This window comes from Trachypithecus francoisi, unplaced genomic scaffold (assembly GCF_009764315.1).
Source record: "Trachypithecus francoisi isolate TF-2019V2 unplaced genomic scaffold, Tfra_2.0 Lachesis_group3, whole genome shotgun sequence".
NCBI lineage: Eukaryota > Metazoa > Chordata > Mammalia > Primates > Cercopithecidae > Trachypithecus > Trachypithecus francoisi.
Window position 1 is genome coordinate 105,000,097 of NW_022681468.1, and position 24,763 is coordinate 105,024,859.

General features: G+C 44.0%; 1 protein-coding gene and 1 long non-coding RNA gene across 6 annotated transcripts in view; one reads left to right on the forward strand and one right to left on the reverse strand.

Moving 5' to 3' along the window:
* CPEB1 (cytoplasmic polyadenylation element binding protein 1) overlaps positions 1-21,351 on the reverse strand; it is a 100,694-nt gene extending 79,343 nt beyond the window's left edge. For 2 of the 5 annotated variants that reach the window (XM_033190953.1, XM_033190951.1), the window contains exons 1-2: positions 21,175-21,351; positions 562-736 (exon numbers count right to left, since the gene is read on the reverse strand). In XM_033190953.1, coding sequence (XP_033046844.1) covers positions 562-736; positions 21,175-21,189 — 190 coding nt within the window. In that variant the 5' untranslated portion in view covers positions 21,190-21,351. Of the gene's footprint in view, positions 1-561; positions 737-20,754; positions 20,928-21,174 lie in introns of those variants that run through there. The other 3 variants (XM_033190952.1, XM_033190950.1, XM_033190955.1) reach the window with 2 other exon arrangements.
* Positions 21,352-22,019: 668 nt separating this feature from the next.
* On the forward strand, positions 22,020-24,165 carry LOC117071218. The gene is made up of 3 exons (XR_004432194.1): positions 22,020-22,113; positions 23,328-23,445; positions 23,927-24,165. It is a non-coding gene; the product is annotated as an uncharacterized LOC117071218 (long non-coding RNA).
* The last annotated feature ends 598 nt before the right edge of the window (positions 24,166-24,763 follow it).

The following is a 24,763-nucleotide window of genomic DNA, read 5'->3' on the forward strand; positions in this document are numbered from 1 at the left end:
GAAACTAAATGCATGCTGACTCATGTTTAAAAGCTGTTAAAACATTTGAGAGCTACACTGTCCAATGCAGTAGCCACTAAACACCTGAAATGTCCATGTTGAGATAAGCTTGTAAGATCCACATTGGATTTTGAAGTCATAGTACTAACAATAAAAAAACTCATTGTTTTTATATTAATTAAATGTTGTCATATTATCATATATTGGGTTAAATAAAATATTAATTTCACCTGTATCTTAATTTTTAACATGGCTACCAGAAAATCTGTAACATATGTGATTCACATTATATCTCTTTATCTAAATACTCGTGTAATCTGTGGCCTGTTCTTTTTTCCCCAACCTTTCTGTGTATCATAAAGTAGGTTTACACATCCTAATTAAAGGTAGTCTTCATCCAAAGAGGGATTCAATCCATAAACTAAACCACAAAAAGGCAAGTGTTGCCGGCAACTCAACATTGTTCTTCACAAGCTTTCCGAGGAAGACCTCTTACATGCACTACCTAGAAGCAGATCTGTACAGATGCCTACCACGTTCAAGTTTTCAAATCTAAATCACCTGGCAAATGATCATGAATTCCTCGGTTTACAGGTGTAGTGCAGACTCTACTGAAATCCAGAGAATTATCCAATATGGCATTTATCCTTCGAAAGATATTGGCATTGCTACACGTGGAGAGAGCAGGTGCTTCCTGGTTGTCCCAGCAATCTTTTATCCTTCCTGCTTCTTCTTCCTAGACATAGAAAAAAACAAGATATTTAGGTTTTCTACACTTCTTTGTGACCCTCTTTCTTTCCATACTATGAATTAGATAAAGTAGGAAGGACTTAAGTATCTTCTTTATACATTAAAACACTTAATGAGTGTTTACTATGAGCTAAGCACTCGGAACTGTAAGAAAAAAATACCAAAATATTCTTGGCCAATTCTTGGAAAAATTTCTACAAAGGATACTATTAAGGAAAAGAATCAAGCACCAGGATTTAAGGCAAGAAGGGGTAGGCTAACTCTACTAGTTTTCTACAAATATTGTCAGGTTTATGATTAGGATTGCCTTTATCTACAAAGCTGCTAACCTCTGGACCTTAAGGGAAAATAAAACACCAGCTGCCAGTCTTTTGGTTGTACAACAAGAAGGTCTGGACAACAAGAACCCTTTTTCTGAATTGGTTCAATTGATAGTTTGTTCCTGAAGTCAGAAATTACCTTGCCAGTAAAGGACTTTTTTATATAACAAAACACTTAATGAGTGTTTATGATGAGCAAGGTACTCAGAAGTTCTTTAAATACTGGACAATGCCCCTGGCTACCCAGAATGCCATAAAGTCAACAAAAAAGAGGTATACATGCCCCCAAATACAACATCTCTAAGTCAGCCTCCAGATCAAGGGGTCATAAGGGCCTTTAAGGCTCATTACACATGCTACTCTATGGAAAGGATTGTTAATGCTGTGGAAGAGAACCCCAACAGAGAGAATGTCATGAAAGTCTGGAAGGATTACATCAGTGACAATGCCATCACTGTTACAGAAAAATCCATGAAAACCATCATGCCCAAAACAATAAATTCCTGCTAAAGAAAACTGTTTCCAGACGTTGTACATGACTTCACAGGATTTACCACAGAGCCAATACAGGAAATCATGAAAGAGACTGTAGATATGACAAAAAAGGTTGGGCGTGAAGGTTTCCAAGACATGGATCTCGGAGAAATCCAAGAGTTAACAGACACCATACCAGAGGAATTAGCAGAAGACAATTTGATAGAGATGAGTGCTCCAAACCAGTACCAGACAAGGAAGACGATGTTGAAGTAGCAATGCCAGAAAACAAATTGACATTAGATGATCTGGCAATGGGTTCTGATTATTCAAGACTGCTTTTGACTTCTTTTACAATATGGACCCTTCTATTATACAGGCACTGAAACTAATGCAAACAGTGGAAGAAGGATTGGTACCACATAGAAACATTTTTACAGAAATGAAAAAGCAAAAAGTCAGACAAATTATTTCTGTAAAGTTACACTGACCGTGCCTGCTTCTCCTTCCATCCCCTCCATATCCTTCCACCTCTGCCACCCCTGAGACAGCAAGACCAATCAATCCCTCCTCTTCCTCAGCCTGCTCAATATGAAGATGGCAAATATGAAGATCTTTATGATCCACTTCCACTTAATGAACAGTAAATATATTCTCTCTTATGATTTTCTAGTAATATTTTTTCTCTAGCTTTATTGTAAGAATACAGTATATAATACATGTAACATACAAAATATGCGATCAACTGTTTATGCTATTGGTAAGGCTTCTGGTCAACAGCAGGCTACTAGTTAAGTTTTGGGGGAGTCAAAGTTATACACAGATTTTTGACTGTGGGGGGTTGGTCCTCCTAACTCCCACACTGTCCAAGAGTCAACTGGACTAAAAACCAATGAGCTGTACATTAAAGGTTAACTTTAGGGTAGGTAGATTTTATGTCAATACAGCTGTTTAAAAAATTTTCATTCTGCCATTTACTGGCTGTGTGATGTCACAGTTACTTAACCTCTATGCCTCAGTTTCCCCACTTGTTAAATGGAAAAAGGATACAAACTTTTTGATGACATATGTAAAGCATTTTGCATGGCATACAGTACTTACTTTGTATCTGGAAACATTAACTATTAAATACAAGAGAGGTAAGTACCAACAGTGATAAAACCACCCAAACTGATTAAGTTATACAACTGTATGTGGTCATTATAAGTACATACTTACTTTGGCACTAATTATTTATTTATTAACTGGCATGAGAAAATGGGCAAGACATTACTTACTGAATGAAAAAAGAAATCCTATATATACATATATAAAATCATGAATCCTTACACAAAAACTATTCTTTTGGTATTCCCTATCTCAGTAAATAACACTACCATCCACCAGATGCCCAATGCAGAAATGTAGGTACCATTCTTCAGTCTCCCTCACTCTCCACAGTCAATGCCCAACATAAGAAGCAATGAAATATTGGTTGACAGATTTTTTTTAAGAGGAGCCTGCCTCATCAGTTCTATTATCCTCAATTATCTTGGGGAAAACAAAAACACAACAAGTAACGAAACTGGCACTTAATATATAAGCTGGTCACATCAAAACGATAACAGGCCTGATGTCACTTTGTTTGGCCTACTAAAATCCAAGTAAGCATGAGAATGACCAAGAGCATTTACAGTTTTATCAACTCTGCAGGATGACCTTAAAGGGACGAACTTGAGCCTCACATCAGCCTCAAATTCTTGAAAAGACTGGTACCCTCTGCAAACTGTGAAGACCAAAATACACAATCCTGCAGGTTGTTTTCCCAAACTCTCTAGAGTGGTGCCATTGAGAATTGTTAAATCCACTGACACACAAGGCCCTTTTCACAACTGTAGATTTCTAAGATGATTCTCAATTTCAGGAAGGCAACTTCATGAAGGCTAAGATGCAAATACTTATAATCTGCGGAGAGGAGGTCTCGCTGTGTTGCCCAAGCTGGACTTGAGACTCCTGGGCTCAAGTGCTCCTCCCACCTTGGCCTCCCGAGTAGCTGAGACTACAGGCGCTTGCCATTGCCTGGCACAATCTGCGTATCTTAAGGCTACATGCTTCACTCTTCACTGCCTAATACACATTAGCGGACTGCCTGCTCTCTACAGTTAACACCCCAAGGGGCAGCAGATTAGACACAGACTAAATCAAAATAGTTTTGAAGTCTGGAAAAGAACTTTTGGGAGGCCAGGACGGGTGGAATGTTTGAGGCAGGAGATCAAGACCAGCCTGGGCAACACAGCGAAACCCTGTTTCTACAAAAAATATATAACATTAGACAGGTATGGTGGTGCATGCCAGTAGTCCCAGCTACTAAGGAAGCTGAGGTAGGAGGAATGCTTGAACCCAGGAGGCAGAGGTTGCAGTGAGCAGAGATTATGCCACCGCACTCCAGCACGGGTGACAGAGCAAGACCCTGTCTCAAAAAAAGAAAAAGAAAAAGAACCAAGACCCGATCCTGTAAACATCCATAACACAGACTACAATGTGCTATATACATACATTGTCCTCCAAGCCACCTTGGCTTGGACAGAATATGCCTGGAAATGGGAGTAAAGAGGAAGTTCTGAAGAACACAGAGAGTAGAGAGTAATAATAATAATTATTATTATTATTCAGAGGCCATGACAGGGATCCTTGAGGAAGGATCTCCTGGCTCATTAAGTGAACCAAAGACCTATGGCAACTATTTCTCTGGAGACTCCAGGCCCTTCTATTCCTGGTACCCCCTAACTCTTCCTCCTAATCATTTGACTTAAAGTGCTTAATTAAAAGATGAGATATGATTCAAACAGACCTAAGGGCTGAATCCACTACAGGTTCAGTAACCCTCATCTGAAATCTGAGATGACCAAGAAGTGTTTCAGATTTTGATTTTTTTTTTTTTTTTTTTTTGGATTCTGGAATATCTGCATATTGAGCTATCTTGGAGATAGGGCCCAAATCTAAACACAGAATTCATTTATTTTTCTTTCTTTCTTTTTTTTTTTTTTTTTGAGATGGAGTCTCGCTGTCACCCAGGCTGGAGTGCAGTGGCACCATCTTGGCTCAACGCAAGCTCCACCTCCAGGGTTCACACCATTCTCCCACCCAGCCTCCTGAGTAGCTGGGACTACAGGCGCCCGCCACCATGCCTGGCTAATTTTTTTGTTTTTAGTAGAAACAGGGTTTCACCATGTTAGCTGGATGGTCTTGATGTCCTGACCTCATGATCTGCCCACTTCAGCCTCCCAAAGTGCTGGGATTACAGGCGTGAGCTACTGTGCCCGGCCAAATCCATTTATTTTTCATATATATTTCATACATATAGCCTGAAGTTAATTTTATACAATATTTTTTAGTAATTCTGTACATGAAATTAAACTCTGTGTTTTAACTGTCACCCATCATGAATTCAGGTGTGTTATTTCTACTTGTGACATGCTGGTGTTCCAAAAGTTTCAGATTTTGGAGCATTTCAGATTAGGGCTGCTCAACATGTGTATTGTGTATATTTACACACACACCACACACACACACACATTTTTTAAGAGATAGCGTCTTAGTCTGTCCCCCAGGTTGGAGCACAGTGCTGCAATCATAGCTCACTGCAGCCTTGAACTCCGGGGCTCGAGCAATCCTCCTGCCTCAGCCTCCCAAGTAGCTGGACTACAGACAAGCGCCACCATGCCCAGCTATTTTCCCCCCGCGCAGAGAAAAGGTCTCGCTATGTTGCCCAGGCTGGTCTTGAATTCCCGGACTCAAGTGTTGCTCCTGCCTCAGCCTCTCAAAGTGCTGGGATTACAGGCATGAGCTACCACACCTAGCCAATACTGATCCTTTTAAACTGTCCAGTTAAATGAATTCACAGTTCCTCATTTCAAAACAGAAACCTACTATCCACCCCATACTCATAGACCCATTTACTTTGTTTGGTCTATCTGAACTTTCGTTAGTGTATAGATCTGCATTCAGACCAGTGTTTTACCATGAGAAAAAATGTTTTTCTCTTGGTTATTCTACTATTGCCTGACAGTTCCTGCCCTTATTTTTAGCATATTTTGCCATAAAGTGAGGTCATTTGTAGCTTTTTTTGACCTTTAGTTGGTCTTATTGGTCTTTTACTGTTAACAGGAAAGAAGGCTTTTAGATAAATCAGAGACTTAATAGAGGACAAACTTTAATACTACCGAAAACCAGGAGTCAACAGGAAGAATTACTTGGCAATGCTGTAAAAGGAAAACAATTGTTTAATTAAAAAATTTAAAAACAATTCTTTGTTTAATGCTGGTGATATAGAGACGAATACCCTCAAGATAAAACTAGTTCTACCTATCTACCTATTGTTAGAAAGAATGGCTTTTGAGGAAACTCACCTAATACAAGTTATTTTATGTTATTTGAGATGGAGTTTTGCTCTTGTCGCCCACGCTGGAGCGCAATGGTTCAATCTCAGCTCTCTGCAACCTCCGCCTCCCGGGTTCAAGTGATTCTCCTGCCTCAGCTTCCTGAGTAGCTGGGATTACAGGCGTGTGCCACCACAGTTGGTTAATTCTTGTACTTTTGGTAGAGATAGGGGATTTCACCATATTGGCCAGGCTGGTCTCAAACTCCTGACCTCAGGTGATCTGCCCACCTCAGCCTCCCAAAGCACTGGGATTACAGGCATGAGCCATAGCACCTGGCCCTAATACAAGTTATTTTAGATCAGGCCTCAATTTTCTCCTCTCCAACAGATAAGAGCTGACACTCCTATCATGAAACTGTTTTCCTACAGCCATGATAACTAGGACAACAAAGGTGAGGGAGATAGTCTGAAGAAAAGCATTCCCCTCCTCCATAAAGGAAAATCCTCCTCCTCCTCCTCCTCCTCCTCAAAACTGGGAATCATTGTTTCGAAAAGCAGAAAGAACACAGGCTTTGGAATACAAACACCAGGTCTACCACTTAGGTATCACTCTGAGCCTTGGTTACCTAAAGGTTTAAAAAAAAAAAAAAGTGGGTAGCACCTACTTTGCAGACCTTGTAGTAGTCAGAAATACATAAAGTACATGGATACGCTCAATAAATACCTTATTAGTGTCAGATGTCCAATTCCACGTTATTAAATTATATCCCTGTTACTCAGAGGTATGGTTTCAACTTATTCATGCTAGCCAAGTTCATCAAGAAGCTTACTTGTTTTAGCATATAACTGGGGTTGTTTTTTTTTTCCATCTGTGGTTCGGAAGTATCACTCATAACCTTTTCTTTAAAAATCTGAACCCACATTATGTAGACATGTTTTTTAAATAATAAGATCCCTAAATTTTATACTTATTTGTATAGAAGAAATGTACAATTAATTTGGAAACCTTGGCCAGGCGCAGTGGCTCAAGCCTGTAATCCCAGCACTTTGGAAGACCGAGACGGGCGGATCACAAGGTCAGGATATCGAGACCAGCCTGGCTAACATGGTGAAACCCCGTTTCTACTAAAAAAGTACAAAAAACTAGCTGGGCGAGGTGGCGGGCGCCTGTAGTCCCAGCTACTCGGGAGGCTGAGGCAGGAGAATGGCATAAACCCGGGAGGCGGAGCTTGCAGTGAGCTGAGATCCGGCCACTGCACTCCAGCCTGGGTGACAGAGCAAGATTCCATCTCAAAAAAAAAAAAAAAAAAAATTGGAAACCTTGGCCCTGCCTTTAAATATCATACTCCCCAGACCCAGCACTGTAATAGGATGGCCATTCTGGCAGCTCAAAATCTTGATTTGGGGATACTCATCTGTCATAAATGAATGCCAACTACCATCTCTGGGTTGATTTTTATTCAGTTTGCCTTTGACAACATAATACCAATGCTGAAGATCCTTCAAGACTATTACTATTAATCATGTACAATGGATTAACAGCTAGTTGAGAAATTTATAGAAGACTGCTTGAAGGGCCCAAGGTTTACTCAGTCCTCCAGAGAGTTCTAAAACTGGGGTCAAATGGATCGGAGTGTAGTAATCCTCCTGACAAAAAATGTGTTTACACGAAAAATGTTTCTGAAACATTTTTTCTCCATTTAATCAGATGTTTTTTAAATGCATTGGTCTTGAACATTTAGACTTTGTTTTTAAATTAAGCCAGAGTAGCAGAAAGCAATATACTTAGATGCCCCAAATAACTGGTTCTGCTGAGATGTACTCTGGCAATTTGCCTTTATTTTTTTCCTATTTTTATTTTTGAAACGGAGTCTCGCTCTGTTGCCCAGCAGTGCAGTGGTACAATTTCGGCTCACCGCAACCTCCGCCTCCTGGGTTCAAGCAATTCTCGTGCCTACTCCTAACGAGTAGCTGGGACTACAGGCACGTGCCACCACACCTGGCTAATTTTTTATATTTTTAGTAGAGATGGGGTTTCGCTATGTTTGGCCAGGCTGGTCTCAAACTCCTGACCTCAGATGATCCACCCGCGTCAGCCTCCCAAAATGCTGGGATTACAGGCATGAGCCACATACATGCCCGGCCTGCCTTTAGTTTTATACTAACAATAAAGCTAAACAAAATTTCTATAGAATGGATACTCAGGATTTTGGGCATATTCTTTATTACAATTTTGAAGAGCCCTTATATGAACACTCATTTAGAAAAACGTCATTCAGACCACAGATTAGGACATGCTAAAGATTCTCATGAAGAATGTATTCTATTTTCCTCATGGAAGAAAATAAGTCTTCTAGCCAAATTTCTCTATTTGCTTTAGTCACTAGCTCACTCAAAGCCAAGTTTTTGGCTCTACTTTAATGACTCTATAGTTTGCTGAGCGATGTTTCTCTGTGTTTAACCTTCTCCCTGGTCCTACCTCAAGTCTTCTATGCAATGTCAGGAATAAAAATTTATCAGATTGGTCATATGAAACTGTCAGTATTTTACCTTTTTCAACCAATAAAATGGCAATTTCACATAGTTCAACCTAATATTATTTCATAAATACTGACAACCCACTAGGTTAGATGTTGAGGTTACAGATGTTTATATATATATATATAATATATATATATATATATATATATAAACATACTCCTTACCCTCAGGATAATTATTTAGGTAGGAAAAAGAACCAAATCTAGTTAGGTAAGTAGAGATCAAGCACAAAATGCTACAGAAGAGAGGAATAAATCAGGGTGTCTAAAATGGTTTCACAATTCAGGCATTTTGGCCAGACAATAATGAAAATGCAGAATTTCAATAAGCAGGCATGAGAACGAGCATTAACACACAGAGAACAAGCACAGAGAGGATACACAACACAGTAAATTCAAGAAAACAAAGTGGTCCAACAGGGCTGGACAGGAATGCTTACCAGGAATAAATGAGATAAAGCTACAGGTCCTAACCTTCTTCCTCTATCAGAAAGATGAATCCATCAACAGATACAAGATCTCCTCTCCCTGCATCACCTGACTTTCCTCTCTTCTCCACTGGCTCCTTCAGTTTGTCAGTATGTTCAAGACTCTTTCACCTTAAAAAACCACCATACCTTCCTTGATTTAAAATATCCCAATTCACTGCCGTCTTTCTTCTGCTACACTATCAAGCTTCTCGAAAATGTGATCTTTATTTAACCTCCTGTTCGTCCTCTCAATCTACAATGTCCTGCCAGCACTAATCTCTCCCCTTCCCCAAAGACACTAAACAACTGCTCCCAAATTAATGACTTCAGAGCTGCCAAACCCAACTGATACTTCCAGGATATCTTACTCTGCATTTTTGTAGGATCTGATCCTTCAGCTATTCTCCACTCAAGTCAGGAATCACTTTCTCCTGGCTCTCCCTTTCCATCTCTGGTTATTCTTCAGTTTTCACAGGGTACATCTATTGTCCAATATTCTTTTTGCTCTCTTAACTCAGTCTGGAAGAGGAAATACTACAATTTCCAGGACAGGCCGGGCGCGGTGGCTCAAGCCTGTAATCCCAGCACTTTGGGAGGCCGAGACGGGCGGATCACGAGGTCAGGAGATCGAGACCATCCTGGCTAACACGGTGAAACCCCGTCTCTACTAAAAATACAAAAAACTAGCCGGGCGAGGTGGCGGGCGCCTGTAGTCCCAGCTACTCGGGAGGCTGAGGCAGGAGAATGGCGGGAACCCGGGAGGCGGAGCTTGCAGTGAGCTGAGATCTGGCCACTGCACTCCAGCCTGGGTGACAGAGCGAGACTCCGTCTCAAAAAAAGAAAAAAAAGAAAAAAAAAAAAAAAAAAAAACAATTTCCAGGACAGGTTTATGAGAACACTAGATAACATTTCATACCAAAACAGCTCAAGAATATTGAAAGCACATGGTCACTAAAATTGTAACTCTCATCACTTTTCTGTCACACTGCTAACTGTATGGACTGTTAGCTCACCAATTTGATCAACTACAAAGGTCCTTCACAACCTGTATCTCAGCAGTGCCCCAGCATAGTATCTGCTGCATTTGCAAGCACTCAATACAGTTACCACATGAAAGGCAGAACCGTATCACACTCCTGTCAGGTATTTTTACCACCTCACTCATAACCTTCATAAATGGTAGTGACTCCTTTCTTAAGCTTTTAGATACATCAACAGAAATATTCATCAATTCTACCTCTTCTCCCTGTCAAAATTCTCAGCCACTAAAGTCATTTTGGGATTTGGGGTTTTAGGTTTGGACCACAGACCATTCCCCATCAATAAAAACACAAAGGCTCCAGAGTTGTCTCAGAGTTGTTCTCGGACCTGGTCTCCATTACCTCTCCGTATAAAGCTTCTCAGGCTGCCTTGATGCAGAAGAAAGAGGGAACTTGGAGTCTGGGATTCTGATTTAAGCCCCAGTGCTCCATTAATTGGGGGAACTTTGACCAATATTTTCAATTTCTCTAAGCAGGTCTTTTTCTTTGTAATGTGAGAATGACAGTCTCATAAATTCTCCTGAGGAATAAAAGAAACTAAAGGCTCTGGACAGTTGGTCTACATGACCCTACTCTTGCCCTCGCCAATCTGACACAGCTTCCACTACTATCCTTTTTCTGCACTTACTGACAGGGTATCCTTCTTCTTATTTGAAGAGCAAATTTGGAGTTCATTTTTTCTCATACCCCCAGGGCTTCTTGGTCAGTTATCCCTGCCACACCTCTCACACCTTTGTAAACATGATCAGCTCTCTCCCATGTTTAGAACTTTTCTTAACCCTGCTCTTTCCTCTAATAGCCAGCCTGTCTTTCCCTAGCATCCCCATCAGCCTTCCGTATAGAGTACCCCATCTCTACTGCCTTTACTCATCTCTTTAATCCTTGAAGGCAAGCATCAGATGCTTCTCTCCCTTTCCACACATGCTATTCTGAAACACCTTTTTTTCAAACCAAGTTCACTGTGCCTTATCAAATCCTATGGACATTTCCTGAGTCTTTTAAGAGGTCTTCATTCCTACCTGGATATTCTTAAAGGATCTTTGGAAAGTACAAATCTAATCACCTACTCCAGAGGGCAGTGGTCCACAACCATGTTGGTCTCAGGACTCCTTTATACTCTCAAAAATTACTGAGGTAATTTTAAGTACTTTCAATTTTAATTACTCAAGAGCTTTTTGTGTAAGTAGGTCATATCAATATGCACCCATTAGAAATAGAAAAGGGGTAGATTTATTAATCGTTAAAAAACCTATTACATATTAACACAATGATTTTCCAAGACAAAAAAAAAATTTACAGAGTGGCATTGACATTTTTGCAAATCTCTTTACTATTTGGTTTAATATAAGATAGCGGGATTTTCTGGTCTGTTTCTGTATTTAATTTGTTGTCATGTGTTATACTGGTTGAAGTATATGAAGAAAATCCAGCCTCACACAGATACGTAGTTGGAAAAAGGAGTATTTTAATACCATTTTCAGACAACTGTGGCTATTAATACTATACCAAATTCTCAACAAATGGTAACTTCTTAAAGATTAGTTACAATATGGAATCTGAAACCATATGTACTCTTCATATGCTGTTACATTAAAACACATGGGTCAATCTTGCATTTTGGATGGATCTTTTACTCCCATCTGATTTTCTATCATATGTTAGTCATTTGACAAATACTGCCTGAATTATGCAAATATAACAGATGTTGACACACTAGTTAATAGTAAATAGTACCACCAATCTCATCAGGGGTCTTTAAGTATTGGGGCAAGTGTCAAGCTCATGTGGTGGCAGATAAAGGTCTTCCAAAAATTTTTTTTTTTTTTCCTTCAGTGCTCAAATTGTATCAGTGGCAACAAATATAGTGAGGTATTTCTTATGAAGTGACTGGCTTACTTTGTTCATTTTCAAGAAAATGTGTGCCAAATACCCAAAGTTCAATGACCATAATTTGTTAGTTGTTCTTCTGGTAAAGATAAAAAGGTGTTCCAAGGAAAAAAGAGGCTTATTCTTGAAACTCAGTCACATGAACACTTTTCCTTGAGATAATCACCATACTTGGATATGAAGTAAAAGTACTTTATACTGACTTCTCATTTGTCACACAGAATATTAAAGGCACATATTCAAGGGCTGAGAGTTAATGACATTAATTTTACTGCTTCCTCAAGAACATTTGCAAGTGACACCGGCTTTTCTGGGAATGTGTAGCATGAAAAATACAATGACTGCTACCACAGTTTAATGACATTTGCCCTGATTCCTGCTAAGTGCCAGCTGTTTTACCCACCCCCATTGCTTTTGCACTATCGGTACAAATGTCAACACAGTGGGGTGGGGGAAGAGAAATCAACCATGTCTTAGAATTATAAAAATACTTCTGACTTTGTGGCCTCTTAAAGGGTTTTGGTGACCACTAGGCAGGCACAGACCTAGCTTGGAGAACTACTTCCACAGAGTAAAGGCCAAGTTCCTTATCAATAGCATATAAAACCCTTCATGGTCTGGCTTCAGCTTAGTGGCCAAGTTAGAACCCTCCTAGTCTATTCCTACTTTATTCTGTTGTGTTCTCTCTCAATAAAAGGGCACTAGTTATGAGTATGTATCTTGATTAAGATTCACTTATCTGTATACGCCGGAGCAACCACCACACATAACAAGATAAAGAACATTTCCAACATTCTATAAGGATCCCCTGTGCCCTTTCCCACACTATCCCCAAAGAGTTTACTATTCAGGCTTCTGTCATTACCAATTAGTTTTGCCTATTTTTGAACCTCATATAAATGCAATCATGTAGGTATTCTTTTAGGTCTTTTTTCCCCCACTTAACTTAGTATCTGACATGTCTACACATTGAAGTATAGAACAGTGATTTTTATTACTGTGCAGTACTACATATTAATAGATGTGGATATATATATTTATCCATATTCCTCCTCAAGGGTGTACAGAAAAGATTTAAAATAACAGGTCTGACTGGTGTCTTTTAGCTACCATCTGGGAACTTAAAATTTTGAGTTCCCACCATTCCCAGAACTGAGTGACTTACTATACCCAAAATGAACAAACAATATGGTTTATGCTGAACATGGGCTTTCCTCCCGGAGTCTGAAATTTTGGTACATTTCAGGCAGAGGCTACCTATTTAACCATTCCTCAGAGACACACACACACACACACACACACTCTCTCTCTCTCTCTCTCTGGGTGCCCAGATTCTAACAAGCTATTCTGGCTGGCGACATTTTACATATGTTGTCAGTTGTGGGGAATTAATTAAACTATGTCCTGTTTAACTCTCCCGGAAAATGAACATTGGAAGCTTGTACCAGACTTCACCCCATGTGCCTTTTCCCTTTGATGGTTTTTCTGTGTCCTTTAGCTGTAAGCTTAGCTATGAGTACCACTATACGCTGAGTCCTGTGAATCTTCCTAGTCAATCATCTAATTTGGGCACTGTCTTGGGGGACTCAACATAACAGGCGTTTATTGTTTTGTCCTACTTTTAGGGACAGGGTCTGGATATGTGGTCCAGACTCGTCTTGAACTCCTAGGCTCAAGGGATTCTCCTGCCTCAGCCTCCCCAGTAGCTGGTGCTACAGGCGCCACAACCAGCTTGCCTTTTCTTCAGATTTTGAATATTATGAATAAAACTGCTGTGAATATTCTTGTGCATGCCTTTTTATACTCATATGTACTCATTTCTCTTGCATATAGGAACACAAGTGGATTACTAGGTCATAGGCTAGTATCCCTTGTGCTTAAAATTCTAGCAATATTGTACTTCTAGTTGCCTAAAAACAGCCCTGTTTCATATCTCCTTGTCCTTACACATGTTATTCCTTTTGCCTAGAATGTCTTTCCCACCCCCTACACACTATGCCTGTTTTGGCAATAACCTTTAAATCTTTTACCTGCCTAGTTCTGATGTTATTTCTGATGAGGAAAAGGAAGAAATTGGTTCTGTTTCTTATCTTCTGGGTTTAACATACCTCAGACACATGCATTCCGTAGTCCAATCACAAGTATAAGTCTTCAGAACAACCAAGGCTAAAGAACTCAATCTAAAACTTGGGCACACAACAGACAACTGGTGCTTGCTTCTACAGAACACATGGGCCTCCTGTATATATAAGGAGACAGGAATGATCCAACAGGGTTGAACTGTGAATAACGTGGCATTTGGGGAGAAAAGGAAACTTGCAAGTACCAAGACAAGACAAGATCGATCAGATAAGAAGAAAATAAAAAGGAAGTTAGAGTCTTACAAACCAAATGGACATTTTAAGTACAATAAGAGAGCAGCAGAGGTGAAAGTGTATGAATTTTAGAAAAAGTACTAGTGTAGAAATGAGAAAACCTGGGTTCCAGTTCTGTCTTTATTCCCTGCTCACAGTATAAAATTAGGGTAATCCCTTTTCATGCTAAACTTAATTCTCCTAGTCCATGAAAAGAGGATGTCAGAGATTATAATCTGGCTTTGGTGTCAACTCTAAGTTATATGTAGGAGACAGGTCTCTAACACGTTTTGAGTTTCAAAACAATTCCAAGATTACAGCTTAAAAAAACACAAAAACAAAAAGCCTCAGGAGAAAGGGCAGACACACGGGAGACAGATAGATGGTGGAAGGGCCAGAACCCAGGAGCACAAAGCCAGAATGCAGAGAGCACAGGTGTTAAGTAGTAAGAGATTAAGTGTTCTGTAAAAAGACACAAAAAAACCAACCTGCCCTTCAAAGTAACTGTTCTCTTCCAACAGAGGAGAGCTACCCCCACACTTTTATCAAAGGGGATTGTAGGCAGTGGGGCTAAATCCGTCAGGATGGTACATAAAGCAGCATATTATGCTGGCCAAGAATAAAGAAACCAGTAACACTATTAGTCAAGTTACTCCCAGAATCAATAGCTACTTGCAACTATGACCCATTTTTAGCATACAAACCAACCTTTAGACCTGCCCTCTGGGGATTCTCCTGTTACCTCAAGGGAACTCATCACGAATGCCTTAAATCAAAACAGAGAGTGTTAACTCACTATAATTTAAAAGGACTGTTCCACCATTCAGGAGTACAAAAAAAAAAAATAAAATAAAATTCAAAGGTTATCCACGCCTAAGTGTTCTCCTCAACTACTGAAAGTAAAGCTCAACCCCATTCAGTCAGGAATCCTCCCAGGTCCAAGTTAATCAAAACCACATTATATATTAGGGTGGCAAAATAATCCCTAACATTGGGCTTTAAAATGACACCTAACAAAATTCATTGGAAATTACATCTACAATGTGAATTTAGCACTCTGAAATTTGGATACTAACTTTTAACAGCAAGTCAGACAATTTTCCTATGAAAATATGAAATATTACATACATCATGCACATTTTACTTCATTCTTTTTCAGCTAGTTTACTATAACTGAGAAATGCACTGTTCGGGTGGGTCCTATCTTCAACATAAAAACTTTCAGTTTACGGAATCTGTGCTCACAGAAGATAAGACACTCTCATAAGCAGGTTTACCTAAAAAACAGGCTGCAACAATGCAGGAAAAAGCTAAGGACATTTCCAAAACTGCAATGTTGGGTGCAAAGGAAGCAAAGTTCATAGTGACCAAAAGACTTTAAGAGCCTGCATGGTGGCTCATACCTGTAATCCCAACACTCTGGGAGGCTGAGGCAGGAGGATGGCTTGAGCCCAGGATGAGCCTGGACAACACAGTGAAACCCCATCTTGAAAAAAAAAAAAATTTTTAAACTTAGCCAAGCATGTTGAATGACTCTAGACCCAGCTACTTGGGAGGCTGAGGCTGAAGGATCCCTTGAGCCAGGGAGCTTTGAGGCTGCAGTAAACTGTGATTGCACCACTGCCCGCCGGCCTGGGTGACAGAGTAAGACCTAGTCTCAAAAACAATCTTAATAATAAAATATTAAAAGGCTTAAGAAACGGTAAATGGTGCAATCAGTGCTTCTTGGTCTTAATTCAAAAAAGAGAAGCAAAATTCTTTACATAACCTCCCTTACCATAACCTCTAGGTGCAAACTCCTTCCAACCCTTTAGCCTCAGGGGCTTTCTGGCAAATTCTCCCCAGAGCCAGTACAGTTTATATACTGCCTAGGAAAAGCAGATTTGCAGAACAGGGTAAGATTAGCACAACTTCTCCATAGCAGAAAAAATAATTTGTTATTTGATCCCATGATTCTTTTACTACCTCCACCACTAGCTACTAAAGACAACAGTCTAAATATTAATATTTAGGTTTGGTGTGCATTTCTGTCTCAAACTGTAAGACAGAAGTACAAATACTCTAATTTTCCCTTAAACATAACTTTAGAAAATAATCATTTAGCTAAGGGACCTGAAACCAATGAATGAGAAAGTTTGCACAGACAACACCTAACATTATAAATGCAAAAATAATACCAGCAGAAAGCTACTTTAGTCACCTCACCCTTCCCCTCCCCAATACACTCCACACCCCCAAATCCATAAACACTGAACTCATAGCTGAGTGCTTTGCTGGTAAAGGTTGCTAAGAAGCAGCTAGAAGCAGGTAACATTTTAAAGTTTTCATCTTTCCAAAAACTTTCCAGGACACAGGTAAGAAAGCTATCTAGCTTGTGTCTCACAGAAAAAAAGCTATCTAGCTTGCATTCTCACAGAAAAAAATTCTTTGGCAGAAGCTCTGAATATGCTTTTTACTCCTTTAAATCCTTGAGAATGCGGCCAGTCACGGTGGCTCACACCTGTAATCCCAGCACTTTGGGAGGCCGAGGTGGGCAGATCACAAGGTCAGGAGTTCGAGACCAGCCTGGCCAATATGTTGAAACTCCACCTCTACCAAAAATACAAAAATTAGCTGGGCATGGTGGTGCGTGCCTGTAGTCCCAGTTACTTGGGAGGCTGAGGCAGAAAAACTGCTTGAACCCCAGAGGCGGAGGTTGCAGTGAGCCGAGATTGTGCCACTGCACTCCAGCCTGGGCGACAGAGTGAGTCTCCATCTCAAAAAAAAAAAAAATCTTGGAAATGCAATATAGAAAAAAAATATACGTATCTTTACATCTGTAAGTTTAGTTGTGTACAATGCTGGACTCTAAGTTTTATCCAGAATTGAAACCCCAGTCCCTCGTTTCTGGGGCAGGGCTATTTTATGCCCTGGGAGCTTATCTCAGAAGATTTTACCACATACTGCATTTAAAAAATGTTTTAACCTTTATTAATTCTTCCTGGAAATCTGAGAGACAGCATTACGGGAATCTTAGCTAAGACAGACAAAGTGAGATTTAGTAAGCTCCATTTTACTTTCACGGGTCTTAAAACAATTATGTAATTTCAAATTTGCCTTGCCTCAGAAGTTACTGAAATTTTAACTGTCCTGAAAAAAGGAGTCTTTTGTGCAGAGGGTTGGGAGGGTCACCCCCATAGTGGGAGGAGCCTGCATCTCCAGACCTCGGGCTCTCAGGATCAGCTAACTGCTCTGACATACATTGTGGAATGATAGACGCAGCACATTCCTTCTGACATCAGCACTGCTGTACTCACACTCAGAAGACCCACACTGACTTCTACAGCAACTGGGATTCCTGCCAATGCAGTTAAGGTTCACTTTGCCTATAAATGTGACCAGCTCCCAGACCACTACCTTTTTTCTACAATGTATGCCACCAATAACCCCTTGATCCTTTGACATAACAGAACACACATAATACGCTGCACTATGGCACCAGAAAGACCTAGGTTCACACTCAATTCCATCACTTCACAGCCTTGTGACTTGATTTCTAAGCCTGTTTCCTTTTCTGCAAAATAGCGGGGAAATCCAAAAGGGGTGTTTTAAGACAGATTCCAAACTAGCCTTCAGGTTGAATCCAACATTAAAGACTTGTTACATTTGGTCCATAGTATTTAAAAATTTTTTAATGCTACATTTAAAAGTCAGGAGATTCATCAAAATAGAGATAACCAGTTTAGAAGCAAGTCAAAGATCCACCAACTCTGGGCCCACAGTTTTGCTGGGCAACAATCAGCTAGCGGCTGCTCCATTCAGAGAGGCATATACTCTGCAGTTCAGAAGCCATTACTTTTCCTTCCTCCTCCTTCACTCATTTATGTTACCTCTGGCCCCCGTAGGGTTTGAGTTTGCAACCCATTTTAAAGACTAAGAGTAAAATTAATAGTTGTGCTCAGTGAAAATGCTTATTAAGGCAGCTATTATCATCAGCTCACTAGTTAAGTTTGGTGCTGAGCTTGGAGTCTTACTACTTTATCTTCCTCCTCCACTTTTTGCTTCATGGGCACTGGTTTGTGCACTACAGTGAAAGAATAAGCCCACAGAACCATTCCTGTATCAAACGCCTATGGCTTAACCCAAACTGCAAACGTTTCCATGATCATTCACCACAAGCATCAGCTCTTCAACCTCTGATGTGCTGCACAGGCTAGCACAACCTCTCTCTCACACATGGGAGCCTAGACCATGGAGTTGTTTACAAGACAAACCCTTCAGAGGGGGGAAGCAAAGTTTTGTTTTGTTTTTTTTGAGACGGAGTCTCGATCTGTCGCCCAGGCTGGAGTGCAGCGGACAATCTCGGTTCACTGCAACTTCCACTTCCTGGGTTTAAGCGATTCTCCTGCCTCAGCCTCCCGAGTAGCTTGGATTACAGGCGCCCACCACCACACCCGGCTAATTTTTGTATTTTTAGGAGAGATGGGATTTCACCTTTTTGGCCAGGCTGGTCTTGAACTCCTGACCTCAGGTGATCTGCACGCCTCGGCCTCCCAAACTGCTGGGATTACAGGCGTGAGTCATGGCGCCCAGCCATACTTTTTTATTACAAATGTTGACTTACATACGGAGTAGTCAACTTCCAAATTCTACTTCTATAAACTGAGCAGGCACTGCCAGGCCACCCAAAGTTTAAATCGCCGTGACAAAAAATTTAAAAAAGCGAAACTGGGCCAGGCGATGTGGCTCACACCTGTAATCCCAGCAATTTCAGAGGCCGAGGCAGGCGGATCACGAGGTCAGCAGTTCCAGACCAGCCTGACCAACATGGTGAAACTCTGTCTCTACTAAAAATACAAAAATTAGCCAGGCATGGTGGCGTGTGCTTGTAATCCCAGCCACACAGGAGGCTGAGGCAGGAGAATCACTTGAACCTGGGAGGTAGAGGTTGCAGTGAGCCGAGATCACACCACTGCATTCCAGTCTGGGTGACAGGGGAAGACTCCGTCTCATAAATAAATAAATAAAGAAATAAATAACCAAACTCTACAGCAACCTGCTCTGGGAATACAGTTCGGCCACAAGTTCCATGTGCTCAATGAGGACAAATAAAAGACCAATGATGAGTCCCCAAAACACCGTCCCCAGGGTTTTCCGACAGCCAATAACCCCACTGAGTTCCACAAGCTTTTCTCACTATGCAAAAAAAACAACCAGGAAAACAATCACCGACTTGAGGTTTCCAAGGTTGGGTCCTGTTCGAATATATTTTTATTTTTTAACCCAGCATGTGTCCCTACACTCAAAGGGAACATGAGCTTCAGGGTGCAAACTGTCCTTAGCAGACACTCTTATGGCTGGCAAGGGACCGCACCGTCACCTGAGGGGCAGGCAAGAGGCGGGCAGTGCACCTGTGCCTTCCAGGATAGGAACCCCACCCACTTGTCCCTCTTCTCCACCAACAACACAGCCCAGTAGTGGACTCAGGTGCCAGAAGAGAGCGCGGGGAGGCAGGGCGGTAGCCACGGAGACCAAGGGAAGCGGTTGCCAGAGAAATGCGGCATCAGTCAGGGCCAGGCGTGCAGGCGCAGGGCGGGGGAGGAGGGACGCGGCCTCCTCCCAGGAGGGCCTGGCGGGAGGCACCCCGACTTCTAAGAGCGAATTCGGCTCCCAACTCTCTTCCCCATGGAAGGAACCCCAGCTGAGAGCACGGTGCAAGGGACCAGGGCTGCAGGAAGCAAAATGCCCCCGAAAAATAGGCGCGCGCCCACGAAGGCACCCAAGAGCCCAGGGGTCCACCTGGCTTTTCTCGGTCACGGGGTCAGCGCGGCGCCGCTCACAGGGCCTTTTGGCCTCCCTGGGTCCCCTAGGAATGAGGCAGCAAAGCTTCGGTCGTCTCAAGCTATGAGGAACCCACGAGAGATGAAAAAGCTCCGGGGAATGACGCCGGGTGGGACACCCCAAGGTGAGGGCGCCTTTGTGGGTGAGTACCCCCACTCCCGGATGACTCCAGGCGGGCACAGGCCTGCCCAACCAGCTCGTCATCGGGGAAGCGACCCGTCCAGGGCCCCAGCCGCTGCTCCGCCAAACCTGAGGCCGCCCCTGAGTCTGGGCACCTGACCTCGTCCCGTACTGAGGAGAATGACCAGAAAGCGAGGCCACATGCACCCACTCGCCAGGCTGAGGGTCCGGACAGCACAGCCCAGAGCGGGCTCTGGTCGCTCCCCGCCTGTGTCACCTCCGCGGCCTGCAACCCTACCCCTCTCCCGCCCATGCCCCAGGACCCACCTCAAAGCCGCCAGCCCCACGGGTCTCCCGGGCTCGAAGCCCCGCCAGTCTTCCGCCCTCGCGCCACACTACCTGGTCAGCCCCACCCCCAGGACCACCTCTCCAGCGCCAAGCGAAGGTGTGAAGCCACGTGACCTGCCCGGGATTGGGAAGCCGCACGAGGGGCTTGATCCCTACACCTTAAAGGGGCCCAGACCGCCGCCGTCGTGGGGATACCCACGGAACACCGAGTCTACGTAGTCAGCCCCGTCCCACCCGGGCCCCCCCACCGCGCGCCGGGTACGAAAGAGACCCGCAGTGGGGGTGAGCTTCCAGCGTCCCCGGCTTCGGGTCTCCAGTGCGACGGCAATGTGAGAAAGAAACGTTCCGGGCGCCGATGCTCCTTTATGTCCGGTCAGCTCCTGTCTGGACATAACGCTCGAGACCGCCCGGAGGCCGCAGTGCGGCTCGGAGGCCCCACCGGCCACCCCCGCAGGGCTGCGGCGCCTTTAAGCCCAAAGGCCCTGAGTCACGAGGAGGCTCCCTGCCCCCCTCGCCCTCCACCCCTCCACGAGGCCCCACGCCCGCGGGCACGTGACCGCGCCCCGCCCGGGACTCGCGCGCACGGGGCGGGGGATGGGTGTACCGCTGCGCCGGACCCGGCTGCGCGCGGACCGTTAGCTAGTGCGGCCGGGACGCGGCCCCGCCCAGGCGAGCGGCGGGCGGCTCTTACCAGTGGGAAGGCCATGGGGCCGGTGTAGCCCTGCGGGGCTGACTGGCTGGCCGGCCAGCCGGCGGGCGAGAGACGCGCACGCACGTGGGCACTATTTTTGCAGCGAGCGGCGCACAGCCCAACACCGCGGCAGCTTATGAAGCTCCTCGGGGCCGCCCCCCGGCCGGATGCGGAGCACCTGTGTCTGCCCCGCCCGAGCCCTCGCCTCCGCCCCCTCGCGCCCCGCCCCTCCCAGCAGGCCGGGCCAAGAAGGGCTCTGCCGCCCACCCGGAACCTGGCGGGGACCGCCGCCGCTACTGGCCACAGCCATCCCCTGGGGGGCCAGAGGCCGAAGCCTGAGCGCGCCACTCACCTAAGTAACCCCTAGCGGAGCACTGTCTGCCCTGGGCCTCAGTTTCCCTCTGACAAAAGAGGGCACGATTTACAAGCCCCTGCAAGCGGCGGCGATCGCTTCGTCAGCACAGCCTACTGTCCGGGCTCCTTCTATTCCAGGGATCTCTACAGGGCGAGAGCCAGCCCTGCATCCTCGGTCGGAACCGTAGCACCTGGGCTCCAGGAGGCGCGCTCACTTTAGACCCACTGCTCCGTGGGCTGCAGAGGGGGCCGCGAGAGTCGGGACATTCCAGAAAGTTCCAAAGACATCACTGGTCCTCTTTGGACCGGAGCTCTCCGGGGAAACCGCTTCCGGCGCTCCCGACAGACCGCGATAGAAAGTTTCACAGAAATAGGGCTATGGACAGGGCGAGGGCTCCAGGGCAGTCGTCCTGGGGCACCTGGAGCAGGGGCGGACCGGAAACCTCAGGCAAGCGCAGAGGAGGAGATGGCATTCCAGGCGGGAGACCAACCAAAGGCAGAGAGGGAGGACGGCACGGAACGGCTCCCTCTGACCAGGACTGAGGATGATGCGATCTGATACCGCCGGAGGGAAGTCTGGGCCCGGTTTGTAAGGGGCTTTTATTCTGCAGACAGCAGGAAACTATTAGAGAATTGTAAAAGGGGTTGGCAGTTGTCAGGTCTGTTTTAAGGTGTTACTGGAGACTTAGACGAGGTTGGACAGAAAAGGGGGAAAACAAGGGACTGGAGTCGGGAGGAAGGGGACCAGAGTTTATTGAGCATTGCTAGGTGTTTTACGTGTGTCATGTTATCATGATACTATTTAATAAGCACTAACTATGCTCCGGTCCCTTCCTGGCACTTAGGGAAGATGGTGCTGCCGTCTTCCTGGGCTTGATCTAATGGCTAAGGGGAGAGGGGCAGGTAACTGTCAGTTTCTGCCTGAGGTGATGGAGAAAGAGGAAGCTGATGGTATAGTCTAGTGTTTCAGAAGGATTAAGGGGGGAAGGGTGGTGAGTGTAAGAGTAGAAGTCCAAGAGGGGTGAGTGACAGTGGGAACTGGCCAGTCTTCATCCACCTGGTCTACTTACAGGAGCTTCTTTGGGTTGCTAAGGTCATGGGCAGAAAGGGTGATGACTACAGGAACAAGGCAGGAGCAACTTCGCTGGGACCCCTCTCTCTTTAGCCATACTTTCTCCAGGAGCAGCCTACCCCTGAGTCTTGTCCTGGCCCATAAGCAGCTTACGACAGCTGCTTCTGAGAGGGTGCCACACTCGGATGCCTACAGCACAGGAGCCAAGTGAGGGTGGGCGACAGCACTGAAGGCCCAAGGCATACCCAAAAGGGCTTTTAGCTGGTGGGCACCATGTAGAGATGAGGTCCCAGCCCAGTTAAATCTTTCAAGAAAAGCTGGAAGTACTTTTTAAGTGAAATCTTGAATGTAAATTTTAATATTGGTTATTAATTCAAATGAAAAGAGCCAAGCCCAGCATGTCCAGGGGCCCCATGCAGCTCACTGGCTGCCAGTTTATGATCCCTGACATCCTTTCCTCCTCTCTGACCCAAAAGCTGAGCGAGATAAGAATCTGAAACCCAGAATAGTGCCCAAGGGAATGGGTGTCTGGAAGCCCTTTCATATTTCAAAACTCTCAACCATAAGAAAATGAAGGCATCAAGAGACTTGGAACAGAAATTTCTTCTGCCTAAAGTCTCTCTTCCTAAATTTTCTGTTGCAGGTAATAATAACTTGTCTTCACTGACCACTTACTATGTGTGTGGGAAAGTTCTAAGTGCTTCTCCTATGTTACCTTATTTTGCAGATGAGACTGAAGCTCAAAGAAGTTAAGTAACTTGCCAAAAGACTCCCAGCTAAAAGTGTCAGAGCAAGGACTCAAACCAAGGCAATCTTCTGGTTTCAGAGCCTGAAGTCTTAACCAGGTGAGAATAAAACTTCCAGCACGCTTATGTGTGTGCTTATCTGTGAATGACCCCAGAGCTGACTGCAGATGTTGAGAGAAGAGGTAATTTTGACCAAATGCAGTCATGACCTCAGGTGTGGGCGAGTCCTTGCTCCCTGTCCAGACTTGGCTAGGCCTGCAGGTCATACAGGAAGAATAGTCCCTCTGAAGGTGACCATAATCCACAAGGCAGGGTGTGGAAAGTGACAGAGGTGGATATATTAAATGACTTGGTCAAGTCCCCACAGCTGGTCACTGGCAGAAGTAGCAGAAACAAATAGGCAGCATTATCTATTCTCCCGGTCAACAAACAGCCTTTGAGCCCAGCTATGCCTGACACTGTCTCTGGAGTCAAGCCCCAGACTTATACTGATTTTAAGTCCAACTATAATTAGCTGGACTACATGTTAAATATACGTACTAGAAGACAGAAGAGACCTTATAGTCTTTTATATGCTCAGGTGTTCAGTGCTTCTGCAGGAGGCAGAGAGCTAAAAGAAGAGAGAAGTTTGATGGGAGGAAATAATTTCCTGGTTGCAAAAGATAAGAAAAGGAATTCACTTAGGAACTGAAGACCACAAGGTAGACACACACAGTCTCTGCTCAAGTTTTGCCAAGCTCTGTACAGAAGAAACCATGTTCTTTTGTTTTCTCAAGTTCCTTTTAAGTGGGATAAAAGAGTGGATTGGGGCGGGGCACAGTGGCTCATGCCTGTAATCCTAGCACTTTGGGAGGCTGAGGCGGGCAGACCACCAGGTCAGGAAATTGAGGCCATCCTGGCTAACACAGTGAAACTCCGTCTCTACTAAAAACACAAAAAATTAGCCAGGCGTGGTGGTGGGCGCCTGTAGTCCCAGCTACTCGGGAGGTTGAGGCAGGAGAATGACATGAACCCGGGAGGCGGAGCTTGCAGTGAGCTGAGATCTCGCCACTGCACTCCATCCTGGGTGACAGAGCAAGAGTGGATTGGCCCCACCTTTCATCTTATGCAAAAGTAAGTCAAAAATACAGTTCTGAAAAGCTTTACTTAGAATTTTTTTTAGAAGACAATATAGGAGAATTTTTTTTCTTACTTCAGCCTGTGGATGGATTTGTAAACTTGGAACAATAAGCACAGGATGTAAAGGAAGACAATACATTTGACCACACTGGAATTAAAAACTTTGGTTTACTAAAAGAGTTTGTTTTGAGACAGAGTCCTGCTCTGTCACCCAGGCTGGAGTGCAGTGGCGCAATCTTGGCTCACTGTAATCTCTGCCTCCTGGACTCAAGCAATTCTTCTGCCTCAATATCCAGAG